This window comes from Bos grunniens, chromosome 8 (assembly GCF_055505025.1).
Source record: "Bos grunniens cultivar Pamir isolate PY7600 chromosome 8, Bosgru_T2T1.0, whole genome shotgun sequence".
In the NCBI taxonomy this organism is placed as follows: domain Eukaryota; kingdom Metazoa; phylum Chordata; class Mammalia; order Artiodactyla; family Bovidae; genus Bos; species Bos grunniens.
In genome coordinates, this window is record NC_141172.1 from 74891019 (window position 1) to 74905329 (window position 14311).

At 54.9% G+C, this 14311-nt stretch overlaps 1 protein-coding gene across 2 annotated transcripts; it reads right to left on the reverse strand.

Moving 5' to 3' along the window:
- Positions 1-567: 567 nt before the first annotated feature.
- NOL6 (nucleolar protein 6) lies at positions 568-12847 on the reverse strand. Of its 2 annotated transcripts, none has more exons than XM_086416611.1 (26): positions 12522-12847; positions 11257-11463; positions 11053-11169; positions 9265-9444; positions 8771-8939; positions 8395-8529; positions 8144-8307; positions 7935-8055; positions 7671-7729; positions 7263-7364; positions 6956-7071; positions 6604-6781; positions 6324-6446; positions 6004-6152; positions 5779-5854; positions 5391-5531; positions 5163-5280; positions 4926-5080; positions 4672-4835; positions 4106-4258; positions 3783-3880; positions 2917-3038; positions 2704-2793; positions 2139-2333; positions 1922-2023; positions 568-1744 (listed from the first exon to the last, which is right to left on the reverse strand). In XM_086416611.1, exons 1-26 carry the CDS (start codon positions 12573-12575, stop codon positions 1595-1597), a joined length of 3438 nt encoding a protein of 1145 aa, XP_086272737.1. In that variant the 5' UTR covers positions 12576-12847; the 3' UTR covers positions 568-1594. The 2 variants fall into 2 exon arrangements, with proteins under 2 accessions (XP_086272737.1, XP_086272735.1); XM_086416609.1 differs by having other exon boundaries at positions 2917-3041.
- Between the last annotated feature and the right edge of the window lie 1464 nt (positions 12848-14311).

Below are 14311 nucleotides of genomic sequence, written 5' to 3' on the forward strand. Positions count from 1 at the left end.
AACCTGTTCCCTCACTCAGAATATGAGGATAATGAGGAAAAGCAGTACTTCATAGGGCTGGTATGATTGTATAATCAATTTCCTTATGTAAGATATGGAAAATAACAAAGCACACCCAGCCCTTATTAGGTAGACACTCAATAAACATCAACTTTTTTTTTCTTGGCCGCACTGCGCAACTCTTGAGATTTTAGTTCCCTGCCTGACCAGGGATTGAACCTGGGCTCTTGGCTGTGAGACCTGTGGAGTCCTAAGCACTGGACCAATCAGGGAAGTCCCAACATCAACTTTTTATTACTTCTCAGGCCTTTCACCATCAAAACCGTACCCATTCTAGGCAGAGATCACAAATCAGGATTCTCTTTTTCCTTGAAGTCTTCTGGAGGCCTGCCCTGCCCTCCATCTGCCTGAGCCAGGGGCCCCTTCTGCCCACACCTGCGTCCTGCGTGGGCAGAGCACTGTACTAGCTGTCATGAAATCTGTTCAAATACGTTTCCTGCCCCCAAAGAGCTGACCTGCAGGAGACAAGGTCGAAACCACGTGGAAAAGGCAAAAAAGCTAAAGCCATGGGGAACTTAAAACGATTTAATTTTAAATCAGAATTTAAGACGAGAAGAGTTTATGCCACTGTACGTGACTGTGAAGAGAAGTGAATGGACAGTAATTGCTCTGATGTTTCAGAGGAAGAGCACCTTAGGCTGAGGGCGAGGGAAGGGTTTAAGGAGTCACTGTTTGAGCTGAATCTGGAAAAACAGCCAGGATTAGGGAGAAGCTGCTGGGAGGGGGGTGTGGACCAGGCTGAAAGGAAGCAGCACCCCCTCCCTCAGGGCACTGGAGCTTCTGGAGAGCAGGTCTTGGTCCCACTCGCCTCTGCACCCCCAAGGTGGGAGCATAGAGCCTCTAACACCAGAGGCCAGGGCAGCATTCAGTGCTTTTTGCATCTCTCCTGGATGGGGGACTACCAGTCCCTCTTGCCACTTCGCCCACCCAGCCCCTTCCTGTTTTCTGTGCTTTTCCACGTCCCCACCCTGGGAAGCAGCGGAACCAACACAAGAGGGCACTGTGCCCCTTCAGTGCAGTCTCTTCATCCGGTGAAGCCCCCTCTCCTCTGCTCAGTGCTGCCGCCCTATGACCCTCAGGCAGTGCCACACCTTCTCTGGGCCCCATTTAAAAGCCTGACGCTGCAGCAAAGAGCATACTGAGGTCAAGGCCCACATCCTGGCACAGGGGTGGGGACAGAGCCTCAGCCCTGGGCACACAGTCTCTTCTCTGGACTTCTAGGAGCAACCTGAGAAGGAACAAAAGGCCCAGGCCAAGCTGACAAGTAGCTGGATTTCCTGGGTTCATTCGGTGTCCCCTCTGAGCTGACCCCCAGTTCTCCTCTGGTCAGGTCCAGGGGACTGCACGGGCCACCATGGCCCCTGTCCCAGTGCTGGGGCATCAGATAGGAAATCAGGACGGGGATTTGTTGGGGACAGTCAGCATGCTCGGGCCAGCAAGCCCTCTTTGGAGGGTCTATCCACAGTGAGGGTGGTCATGCCACTGACATCTTGCTCCAAAGGTCTGTCCATCTAGCTTGCTCCTAGGCTGGAGGTCACACGGTCCACCTCTCACTTCGGGCCTCCACAGCCTGGACCAGGCCTTCGCCCAGGATGGCAAAGTCTTCCAGGATGGCTTCGACATTGGGCACCATCACTGGCTCCCCGCCTTGAGACACCACTATGCGTCCCTTTGTGTTGGAGACCTGGGGGAGCCAGAGACATATGGATTAAAGTGTCATGAGAGGCATACGCAGAGACACCAAGACAGACACACTTCACACCTGACACAGGGTCACCTGTGGAGCCACACGCAGGCACACACACCCACACGGAACACACGTGCACACTCACGAACAGACAACTGTCACCAGCCAGCTCACCTTGAAGGGCTGGGGCTGGAAGCTGGTGGGCTTCCAGAGGACACCGATCACCTCTCCGCCATGCTGGTCATAGAAGAAAAGAGCCAGGTGTCCGAAGGCCTCCTAGGAAAGGGCAGGACAGGAAAAAGACTACAGGTGGGAACCTGATAGCCAACGCCACGGCCCCAACTCACCTGGAAGCCTCCTCCCAAGGGCCAGCCAGCCCTCAAGGACCTACCCTGAGCTGTGCCAGGTAGAGCTGAGGCGGATCATAGCCCAGCACGGGCATAAGGGAGGAGGGCCCTGGCTCACTGAGCAGGCCCCGGCAGAAGGAGGCAGCTGGTGAGTCCACGGCCTGGCGGTGCCGGGGGATGTGGCGGGGAGCCAGGCGGATCAGCACGTCGTACATGTCCAATGGTGGCCGGAACACGGTCTGAAGAAGGGCAGGGAGGGCTCAGCAGTGCCCACTGGGGAGCTGGAAACTGGACCACAAACCCCTCCACAGGCCCACTCTGCTTCCTTCTTTCCCTTAGGTCTGACCCCCCATTAGGGCCCAAATGCTCATTTCAAGGTGGGAACACCAGGGCCTAGATGGTGGCAGCTTGGGTTCCACAGGAGGATTGCGGGCTACAAGAGCAAAGCTGGGGCCACAGTTCTCCAGCCTCCATAGCCAGGCACCATGGAAGCTATGGTGCCTTCTCTGAATTCAGTCTCACCGAACAAGGGCCCGAGAACTCTGGGCTTCCATGGCTCAAAGGCAGAGCCCCATGAGCCCCCAGAGTCAGTCTGGGTCAGGGGCTTACCCTGATGTCTCCAGGCCCCCGGGGATCCATAAGCTGCTTCTCTAGGACAGGCAAGGCCTCAGCTGCCAGGATCACCAGCTGGTGGAGGATCTGGGGAGGCACACACAGGTCATGCAGGTCAGACCTGACCATGGGCCTCTCTTAGCTCAGGCTGGGCCTACTTTTTCCTTGAGGGAGAAAACTACACATTTGGGAGCAGGAATGCAATGAAACCTGGGGCGAGGGTCCGTCTTGTGTCCACACGGAGCTTTTGCGATCTTGGGGGGTAACGATGACCATGACGGGGAGCTTTGCCCGGGTTGCCAGGAAGACACTGCGGATCTCCACCTGCTCTTCTACTGTGAATTAGAGGGGGTCCTGGGTCAGCTGACCCCTCTCCCCGGACACCCCCTACTGCTCCAAGTCCTCCCACTATGCCCACCACAGGGAGTCTCCAACATCCCCCACATGGCGTAAGTGATGAAAGGGACACCGCATCTGCCTCAATCGGGCAGGGTGGTAAACTCCCAGCCTGGGCTCAGAAGCAGAATTTTCCACTGCCTGGAATCCTGGTCTGGTTTCCGGGCCTGCACAAGCTGAGGCCTGCCCCTGGTCCCCCTCCTCCCCTGGGCTCCCACACACCTGGGGAATTAGAAAGCGGACACCCTCCTCTCTGCTGGGACCGGGAGCTCCTCACGTTACAAACAGAAGTCATCACTCACACTCTGAGGCCTGGGCGCCTACCCCCACCTGCACAGTTCCCTGCTCCCCCACCTTAAGACTTCCGACCTGGGCTGCAGAGTCCCTCTTCTCTCCTCTTCCCTCCTCTTCCCTCCACAGTCCCCTAGGTAGCCTGCTCACTGCCCCCAGTGGGTTCTGTTTCTGATCGTCACGTGGGCAAACCACATCTCTACAGTCTCAGAGCTCCCTGAAGGCTGGATCTGGTCCTCTTCCTCCTTAACATTTCCCCACCCCTAGGCAGCCAGAATCAGGAGTAGACATTCCAGGTTGGGTAAGCAGAGAGAAACCCTTGCCTGCCCGCCTCTGCAACCCACAAGGGGTAGTTCTTTCGGTAGTCTGACTTTCATCGTACCACTTACCAGTGAGCTCATTGTTGAGATTGACAATTAGGGGGTTGTTCTTCCAATCGAAGGTTGATATCAGGAAAAGGAACCGAAGGAAGCCCACCTGGGGGGAGCTGAGAGGGAGGAGTGAGCAAAGTGTCAGGGGCCCAGCCACATGTGCCCAGCCCCCCACAGTCTGGGGAGCCTAGAGCCCTTAGTCTGGACTGCGGGGGATGGGGGTGTCTTAGAACCCCTTCTGCCCCTAGTTTCAGCCACCTCTCCCATGTGGACTGAAGCAGGAAGGATGACAGCTGACCCCAGGGGAACTTCCTGGCTAGGGGAAACGTGGAGGCCATCACCTGGGAGGGCTGAAGGGCTCAGGGTGCAGGAAAAGGGCAGCAGCCACCAGGTCCAGGCTCTCATCAGTGAGCTCCCCACCCAGGAGCTGGGCACGCACCCAGCGCTTGGCCAGCCGAGCCACACCTGAAAAGGCTGGGTGCTGCTGCTGGAGCCTGTGGGAAGAAGAGGGTAGAGGCAGTGAGGCGCAGGCACCTGGGCCCAAGGACAGACTTTCAGCCTGACTGCAACTGTTCACTCAACTTTCACCCAACACTGGCCTCTGTGTTAATGTGCTATATAATGATACACGTATGATCTCATGTCTTCCTAACTAATACCCCAAGAGGTTGTTCCTAGCATGATTACCATTTTACAGATGAGAAAAATCAGGTGTGTGTGGGGGGGGGATTTGGGCTCAAGGGACAAAGCCAGGTAAGTGGCAGGGCCAGAATCCTAGCACTTCTAGTGCTTGCCTGACTCCAGCCTGGCACTCATATCCCTAATTGGCCTAACTCTCCAGACAGATGGCCAGGAGAGCAGGATGGGACTGGGAGAGGGTCTATGAGAGCCTGTGCAGGTGGGCTACCCATGCAAGGCGCTGGTGAGCAGGGGCAACTGCCTCGTGTCCCTCTCGAGGCGGAGGGAGGCGGGGGTGTCCCTCAGCGAGATCATCCCCTCGGGGCTCCGCGTCTCTTTCAGGATCTGCGGCTCCCGCTGGTAGGCCACACGGATCCGGAACACAAACCCATCCTGTTGGAAGAGGGGAGGGGATGGGAGATGGGGCACCCTGACACCCCTGTCCCTTCCTCCCCCCGTATCCCTGCCCAGTGCCCGTCTAACCTTGAGGACGTCGGTGTGTGTGGCTGTGGCGCGGCATGGCAGCCCATGCTGCTGAGTCAGCAGCTCTGCCAGGCGCAGCTGGAAGGCAGCACGGACCCTGCGAATGGCCTCGGCATCCTGGGGCCACTGCCCACTGCCCTCCAGGTGACACACCACTGCAAAGAAGAGGGAGAGGCCTCAGTCTACGGCTGGGGGTAGAGAGCAGTCCCTTTCAGCCCCTTGCAAGAGTTCCCTCACCAGTCATGGGCTCCACATAGGCTGGGCAGGGCTTGTCAGGCCGGGGCAACAGTGAGGCCCGCTCTCGCAGCTGCTCATAGAAGGAGTGGGCTGGACGGACTGGGGTTGGCGGGAACACCTGTGGGAGAAGGGAGGCTAAGGAAGAGGACGGGGAGCTGGAAGAGAGAGTACTGGGTGAGTGAGGCAGAGTGGGGTGTCACCCAGTGGAAAGGGCTCCCTGCTCCTGACCTCAGTATAGCGCAGCACAGGGTGAGCTCCCTGCACAGCAGACACGGTCAGCGGAAGACCATCCAGGCCCCACAGCAGGCGGCTGAGGTCATCGTAGCAACGCACTGCAGCTGCCAGGGCCTCCTCACCGGTGCTGGAGGTCTGAGGGGAGAAAAGACAATCAGGAGGGCAGGACCTTACAGGAGAGCCGGACCAACTGGGATACAGCCTTGGCTCAGGCTGCTGCTGCAGAGCCAGAGGGCCCCCTGCTGGACACTCAGGGAAGTGCAGCCTGGCTAAGGTGGTGGGGCCTGTCCAGCCCCATTCCAGCCCTCCCCAAATCCAGCCACACAGGCTACTCGCCCAACCGTCCCTAGCCTTGACCCCAGCCCTGAACCAGGGCCCTCACCTCTTTCAGGCCTTGGATCAATGCGTCCAGGAGGCCCCCCGTATAGTGGACACAGGTATCTGGAATGTCAGCGTGGCTGGAAAAGGGGCACAGAGAGCGTGGGCACTGGGGGCCAGGGAGAGAGCTGCTAGATGTGAGCAGCTCACACCAAAAGCTTGGGCCAGAGCCTCCTAAAAGGCTCCACAGCCCATGCCCACCTCCTGGCATTCAGATGCTAACACTCACAGTGCCAAGAGATGAGTGACCACTTGGTGGGGAATGAGACGCTTCTGAGCCATAGAGGCAGCCTCCCAGACTACAGCTTCCCGGATGGCTCCATCCTGGAAACGCCGAAGCTCGGAGCGAGAGCCCCAGAACTGGTGGAAGTCGGCAGCCTAGGGAGAAGACGATGGTGGGAGAGATCAACAAGGAAGGGGTTCTGTCAGAAATCTCCCGACAGGCCTCGAGTCAGGTGGCAAGAGGATAGTCCACCCCACTCCTGCCAGTACACACGCTGAGCTTCCCAAGACAGGGAAAAATCACCCCTGAGACCCCCAGCTGCTCACCTCAGGCTGGTCAGCCTCAGGACCCAGCTCAAGAACACTGGTCAGCCCCTCAGGCCGGAGGAGCAATCCCAGGGTCAGGACGCCCGGATCTCTGTGCTTCGGTGGCTCCTGGCTGATGTCCCACTGCAGGGTGTAGAGAGGCTGAGCTCAGTCCAAGTGCCCCCCAGCTAGGTCAGGAAACCCCCTTTCTAGTTAGAGGGATGGGGTGCCTTGTGTATCCCCTGGGCCCCAGGGTCCTCCTCTCTCAGTCCCACAAACTCCCCAACCCACCCCACCTCACCTCTGAGACTGGGGGCCGAGAGTGGGCCAGCAGCTGTACCCGGGACCCCAGGCCCTGCTCCAGGAGGGTGGTGAGTGGGCCCAAAGCCGCTGAGACATAGTCCCCACCGAGATCCTGTAGCTCTGGCCACAGCTTCAGCCGGTGACACGCTGCCTGCAGGCGACTCAGTGGACGGAGGCTGGGGGGTGGGGGGGCAGGGAAGGACAAAGGTGGGGGGCATTAGGTACTGCTGGCCCCAGGTATTACCCCCGCCATCACTAGGGAGATCGATCAGAGTACCAGTCTGAAGATCTCGGCCCCCTCACTAGCCCTGAGGCAACAGGATTCACTGACGTATCACCCTGAAACTCACTGCACAATGTGGTCAAAAGCCCGGATCATGGGTTTGGGAGTCATCAGGAGCAGCTGGAACCCATCGTCAGCTTTGCTGTCCAGCAGTGCCATAGACAGCCGAGCCTCGTGCTGCACCTGGGGTCATGGAGCAAGCAAGGAACCCGCCATGTGAGACCACCAGCACTGCTCTCTCCCCTACTGGACCCAGGGCCCAGACGCAGAGACATGCTCTAGAGAGGAGTTGCTGGTGTCCTGGTGCTGGCAGAAGGAACAGGGGCTGGGCTGGGACACTGGGGGAACTCAGGACAGTGGGAGACAACTGGTACCTGGTGGTAAGTGGAGGCAGTGATATCAGCACAGAGGTTGAGACGGCCCGAGGAGTCCAGGAAGACAACAGGGAAGGCCTGGTGGAAGTCAGCCAGGGCCGGCTGGGAGAGGGAGAGAGAAGCCAGTCAGGGCTGGGCCTTAACTTCAGGGCTCCGGGCACAGACATGTGTGCGTGCTAAGTCGCTTCAGTCACGTCCGACTCTTTGTGACCTGTGGACTAGCCCACCAGGCTCCTCTGTCCATGGGATTCTCCAGGCAAGAATACTGGAGTGGGTTGCCATGGCCTCCTCCAGGGGATCTTCTAGACCCAGGGATCGAACCCTCGTCTCATGTTTCCTGTATTGGCAGGTGGGTTCTTTACCACTAGTGCCACCTTGGAAGACCAGACTCAGCACCACCCTACTCACCAGGGAGGGATCTGAGCTGAAGCATAAACTGATCCCGTTGACGGTCAGATCTGTACTGGCTGAAATGAACCAGAGAAGGTGGTTGTGTCAGAAGGAATCCCCCTTTCTAAGGACCCAGTCCCCGTGACACCCACCCTCCAGACAGGTGACTGCAACTGTCTGCCTCTGAGGTTCGCTTTACTCCTCTGTCTGAGGACAATAAAGCAAATGATCCCTGATGGGGATGATCATGACCCTTGGCCTTTCCGAGTCCAGCTGCCTCACCCAGAAACTGCAGGGTGCTTCTCAGCACCTGGTAGCCGCTCATGGTGGTGTGGATCTTGCGTGTGGACACGAGGAAGGCCACCACCATGGAGACAAGGAACCCGCTGAATCCTCCCAGGCCCTGAGGGAGAAACAGATGGAGAGGCCGATGCTCAGAACCAGCCCACCACTCAGCGAGACCCAGGGAAACCGGGCCACTTCCAGCTCACCTTGTCCAGTTCCCGCTGCCGCAGCCAGACCTTCAGAAGTGCCACCCCATCCTTCAGTCCTGAGGCTGAGCCCAGCACAGCTGACAGCAGCTGCACGTGGGATTCAAGGGCTGTGTCCTGCAGGAGCCATGTGTTATAGTGGGGGGTGGGGGGTTCTGGGCTACCTGCAGGAGGAAAGGGGAAGCCGTGAGAGGAGAGGGCCCCATAATACCCTTTCCTCCAACCCAGCCTTGACATCACCATCTACTCACCATCCCCAGAAGGACTTTGCCCTTGGTACCAGGCAGAGCGCACATTGCTCTTGGACGGCAGCAGGCGGCACGGGCGGAAGAAGTCAGGTGGAGGGCAGGGATGCAGACGAACGGTGACCAAACGCTCATCCTTCCCTGGGGGGAGACAGGTGATGCTGAGACCCTGCAGCCACCCTGGAGTCAGAGAAGCCCCTGCACTACCCTCCCACATAAAGGCCCCATGCCTGTCCACCTCAGAATTGGAGGTCCCAATACCCTTCCCCTGAGACTTGAGGCCCAGGTCTTCTCTCGCCATGGACTTAAGGCCCCTGTGCCTCCCCTACCAGATCTGTCCATCACCCCACACTGTGCCTTCCACCCAGTGTGTGCCTCCCACCGTGAGGCCGCAGCAGCAGCGAGGGTTTCAGGTGGCAGCCATTGGTGTAGGAAAAGCGAACACTGCCGAAGAGTGGGTCCTTGGCCAGGTGGTGAGCCACGTGGGCCAGGTAGAGGGCACGCTTGCGGAAGTAGCGCTGGTTCAGCCCATCCTTGTCCTGTAGGATCTCCTGGAGGCGGTCAGGAGAAGAGAGAGAGACGGCCAAGTTGCTTAATTGTTGATGGAGGACTTGGGGGCCAAGATGAAGCCAAAGTGAGAGCAAAGCTTGGCAACCCCATCTGCTGGCGAGGATGCCAAAGTCAAGGCCAGCAACACCATATCTTGGATGAGGAAGGCAAAGTGCTGCTCCTTCAGGACAACTGCAGTGGTCTGTTCTTTGGATTCAAAATTCAGATTTCAATCCTCTGGCAAGTGGGAGGTGGGAAAAAGAAAGGGATCCAGGATTTGTAGGTGGTGAAATGGCAGACCTCTCCATCCCAAACTCTGGATCTTACCCTGGGTATGGTCAGTGCCACATCCACATTGATGTCCGGCCGGATGCAGGTGCCCAGAAGGTAACTTCCCACAACAGTGACCTGGGCTGGGGGCAGGAAATGGAAACGGCCCTTCACAGTATAGGGTACTTGGTGGATAGGGACTTGAACCCCATCTGGGAGCCATGCCTGGTTGGTCAGCTGCGGGGACAGAGACAGTGACACATATTTGATTACCTTCCTAACATGTCCCCTTAATGTCTAGTAGACATCTCAAATTCAACACGTCAAAACGTCTGAAACCAAGCTCCTGATCTTTCTATAAATATGTCTTCCCCATTAAGGCAACTCCATACTAGCTGCTCAGGCTAAAAATGTTTAAATCACCTTGACTCATCTCTGTTAAGAACTCCCATTTTGGGACTTCCCTGATGGTCCAGTGGCTAAGATTCTGCACTCCCAATGCAGGGGGTGTGGGTTCAATCCCTGGTCAGGGAACTAGATCTCACATGCTGCGACTAAGAGTGAGCATGCCACAACTAAGACCCAGTGCAGCCAAATAAATAAATACAGGTTAAGAGGGAACAAACACCCATTCCACTTTCAAAAGGTATCCAGACACTGATCACTTCTCTACTCTATCCTAATCTGAGCCATTTTTCAGTGGATCACTGCACAACAGGTTCCTAACTAGTCTCCCTGATTTCATCTTTGTTTCCCTCCATTCTACTTTTAATAGTCTGGGTGAACTTCTTAAAACTGAAGTTAGATCACAGAATCACTTTACAGAACAACAACAAAACAAAACAAAAATGCTGTAGTTATCCCCATCTCACCCAAAGTGTTAATCCCTCAGTTGTATCCAACTCTTTGCAACCCGTGGACCGTAGCCCTGCCAGGCCCCTTTGTCCATGGAATCCTCCAGGCAAGAATACTGGAGTGGGTTGCCATTCCCTTCTCCAGGCGACCTTCCTGACGCAGGGATCAAACTCAGGTATCCTGCATTGCAGGCAGATTTTTTACTGTTTGAACCACCAGGGAAGCCCCAAAGCAACAGCTCAAAGTCCTCGTTCTGGTGCACAAGGCCCTGCATGATATACCTACTTCCTCCATTACCTTTCTAAACTGACCTCCTTCTATCTCCCTTCACTTATTCCAAAGAAGTACTAGACCTATTCTTGCCTTTGAGCCTCTGTGTTGGCTGTTTCCCCTTCCTGGAATGTTCTTCTTCCCTTAAATATCTACATGGCTGACTCACTTTCTTGACACAAATGTCACTTTAGTAAGGCCTACCTCAACCACCCTATTTAAAGTTGCCAACCACTCTCATCCTCTGATATTCCCATGATCCCCTTAATGTGTCCTTCCTTTTTCCATAGTGCTTACCACCACTTTCTAACACTGCCATACAGTTTACTTGTCATGTTCATTATAATACTGTCCATATTCCAACACCAGAACACAGGCTGCTTTGTTCACTGATATATCCTAAGAACCCCTGGAGGGGGGCATGGCAACCCACTCCAGTATTCTAGCCTGGAGAATCCCCATGGACAGAGGAGCTTGGTAGGCTACAGTCCATGGGGTCACAAAGAATCGGACACGACTGAGTGCCTAAGCACAACACATCCGAAAAACACAACTACTGCAGGGCACATAAGTGTTTGCTGAATGAACAAATAAGTGTGCTCCCAGCTGAGCCTCCTGGCAGTGAGAATGAGCTCCCTAGCACCCCATCCCCTTCAAAGAATAGCAAGGTCCCTGAGGACCTTTTCTGGGCTTTCCAGTTCCCTCCACTACTTGACTTACCTCTGTCTCAGGGGTTGAGGGCACCCTCATGATCCGCTGGTTGACCTCCCGTAGGAAAGCGTCAATCCGCTCTTTCTTCTTCTCTGACAGCCTCACTTCTTTTAGTAACTCCTCTACCTGTAAGATGGTGCAGGAGAGAGTAGTACTTCAGCCTCAGAGTCTCAGCCCATCCCTCTAACCCAAGCCCCAATCACCCAACAGTACCTGTAAACGAAGCAAGCTGGAATGGAACAGACTCTCAGTCTCCCGAAGGCGACTGAGCTCCTCATTGGTAGGTTCTTTGTACAGTTCTGCCCGGCTGAGCTTCACGGGCTGCAGGAGGCCCTCCCCCGGAGACCCAGCCATCTTACGTTTCTTTAAGGATTCCTTCTTCCCCTCTTTGCCTGTGCCTTCCAGAGCTGACTCCATCACCTGTGGCCAATGAGAGGGAGAAGCCAGGGTGACATCACAGACATCCAGCATCCACTGCCTGACGTGCCACCAGGACCAGATGCAGGTAAAGGCTTCACCTGCTCCTGGTCTCTCTTGAACAGGAATCAGATTGTGTAAAACTCAGAACAATTTTTAGTTAAAAGAACTTACTGAGCTCTAGACTGAAAACTCCTTGAATTGAGGGTTCCCATCTATCTAACAGCACAAGCATGTAGCTCTGCTTGGAGTCAGTAGGGGTAGCAGCAGAATGGGCCCTGGAAGCAATGCCTGAGCTCCTTGTACTTCCAAGTAACAAGACCTTCTCTTCTGCTGAGTTAGTTCTGGAACGTCGCAAATGCCAACTCCACTCTTGCTCTATCCAAATCCTACCAGGTCACACACACGCACCCCTTGCCCCAGCAAGCCCTGACTATAGGCTATATCAGTATACATTAAGTGCTCAGTGATGGAGCCTACTGGCTCTGAAGGATATACTCAATAAATCATTCAATCCTTATAATAATCCTAACAGAAAACAAACACCTGAACGGAGCTCCGTTGAGCTTATGGTTCCAGTTGGTATGATTAAACTGTGAGCAGGCTTCAAACCCTGGTCTGCGGGATCCGAAACCTCTACCCTGCAGCCCTGGGCTCCGCCCCCCTCCATGGTTCCACAGCCGGAAGAGCCTTACTGTAGCGCACCAGGACTGCCACCACGTGGGGAGCACAAAACTAGACACAGGAGGGGAGAAAATCCTGCACAAGGTCCAGAAGGACTTAGGGAAAAGACCCAAGCCGCAGAAGGGAATGGGGCGGGTCTCCTCAATTTCAAGGTGTAGAGCTAACGAACAGAGACGGTCCATAGGCTTTACTACTTTGCAGGTAAAGCCAAGTTCTATCTCCCTTAGCAAGCCCTGTCTCGGTATCCTAAGCTGGAAGCATCGGGGGAAATGAGGCTCTTCCCTAAAGGGCCTCTCTCGTGCCCCTCGCTAGCAAGCTGTTAGGTTCTGCTGTCTCCGGCACGCTGCGCATCCCTTCCTCCCAGGCCGCTCGCCCACCTCCGGCTCCCCAGCAGTTCCGCGATGCTCCGCTCTCGTAGGTGCGGGGCCCATCCCTCACGTATTGCTCTCGCACTTTGGGTTTAAAGTCCACTTGCTCTGAAGAGATTCTACCCACGTTGGCAGAAATGCCCAAACCGCGGCAGAAATGCGGGTACCGGCGTTAACAAGCCTCATGGCAAAGAACCCCGCCCAGTTCCAGAGCCATTGGGTAAGTGCCCGACGAGTCGCTCGCCATTGGTTTCTGTCACTCTCCAGGACCGCCCATCACGGGGGAGGGGCCAAACAGAGTTCTCCGATTTACGGCCTCTTTGCGACGCCAGACCGGAAGCTTGCCGGCAACTTGGCGGTTGCTTCCGTTTCCTCACTTCCTCCTCTTAAAACGCCAGGGAAAGGGCGGGGCTAGCTTGGGCCTTCTGGGGAGGGTTTGTTTACGTAAGTGATTCCTCTTGTGGCTTTATCAATGAACCAATCTCGTCAGTTCTACTTCCAAAATATGTCTTGAGTTTATTCATTTTGTGTGTGTGTGTATGTGTGTTAAGTCACTTCAGTCTTGTCCCATTCTTTGCGACCGTACTGACTGTAGCCTGCCAGACTCCTGTGTTACTGGGATTCTCTGGGCAAGAATACTGGAGTGGGTTGCCATGCCCACCTCCAGGGGATCTTCCTGTCTCAGGGATCAAACCTGCCTCTCTTAGGTCTCCTGCCCGTTGGTAGCCTGGTTCTTGACCACTAGCACCACCCGGGAAGCCCCAGGACTATCTCTTCAGTTCAGTTCAGTTCAGTCGCTCAGTCGTGTCCGACTCTGCGACCATGGATTGGAGCACGCAAGGGTTCCCTGTCCTTTATGTGGTCATAATTCAATTATAAAATTCAAGAAATGTAACTTTCATTCAATCATTCAATACTATCATATAAAGTCCATATTCAAATTTTGCCAGTTATCTCAATAATACCCTTTACATAGTAGCGTTTTATTTCCTGGTTCAAGATCAGGCATCTGTTTAGGCATCTTTCTTTTCCCTCTCAGTCTGAATTAATCTGGAACATATTCTCTCCCTTTTTTGTTTTTCGTTGTGTGTGTGTATGTGTTGATTTTTGGTTTTGCCACGCTGTGCAGCATGTGGGATCTTAGTTCTCTGATCAGGGATGGTACCCTTGCCCTGTGCATTGGAAGTGCAGAATCTTAACTGCTGGACTGCCAGGGAAGTCCATTTCCCCCCCCCCTAATATCAGTTTTGAAGAATATAGCATAGTTTCATTCGATAGATTTTTCTTTAAATCTTTTTTTATTGAACTATGCAATGGTAAAGACTCTGCCTGCCAAGGCAAAAGACATAAGAGATCTGGGTTCAATCCCTGTGTCAGGAAGATCCCCTGGAGTAGGAAAAGGCAACCCCCTTCAGTATTCTTGCCTGGAAAATTCCATGGACAGAGGTGCCTGGCGGGCTACAATCCATGTGGTCGCAGAGTCAGACACCACTGAGCACCCATGCACAACACATGTATGGAAAAACTCACATATCTCAAGGATACACCTTGGATAGTCACAAACTAAACATACATATGTACTCACAGGAAAAAAAAAAAAAAGCAGGGACTTCCCTCGTGGTCCAGTGGTTAAGAATCTGCTTGCCAATTCAGGGGACACAGGTTCAATTCCTGGTCCAGGAAGATCCCACACGCCACGGAGCCACTAAGCATGTGCACCCTAACTACTGAGCTCGAACTCTGGAACTCTCGAGCCACAACTATATGAAGCCCACATGTCCTAGAGCCAGTACTCCACA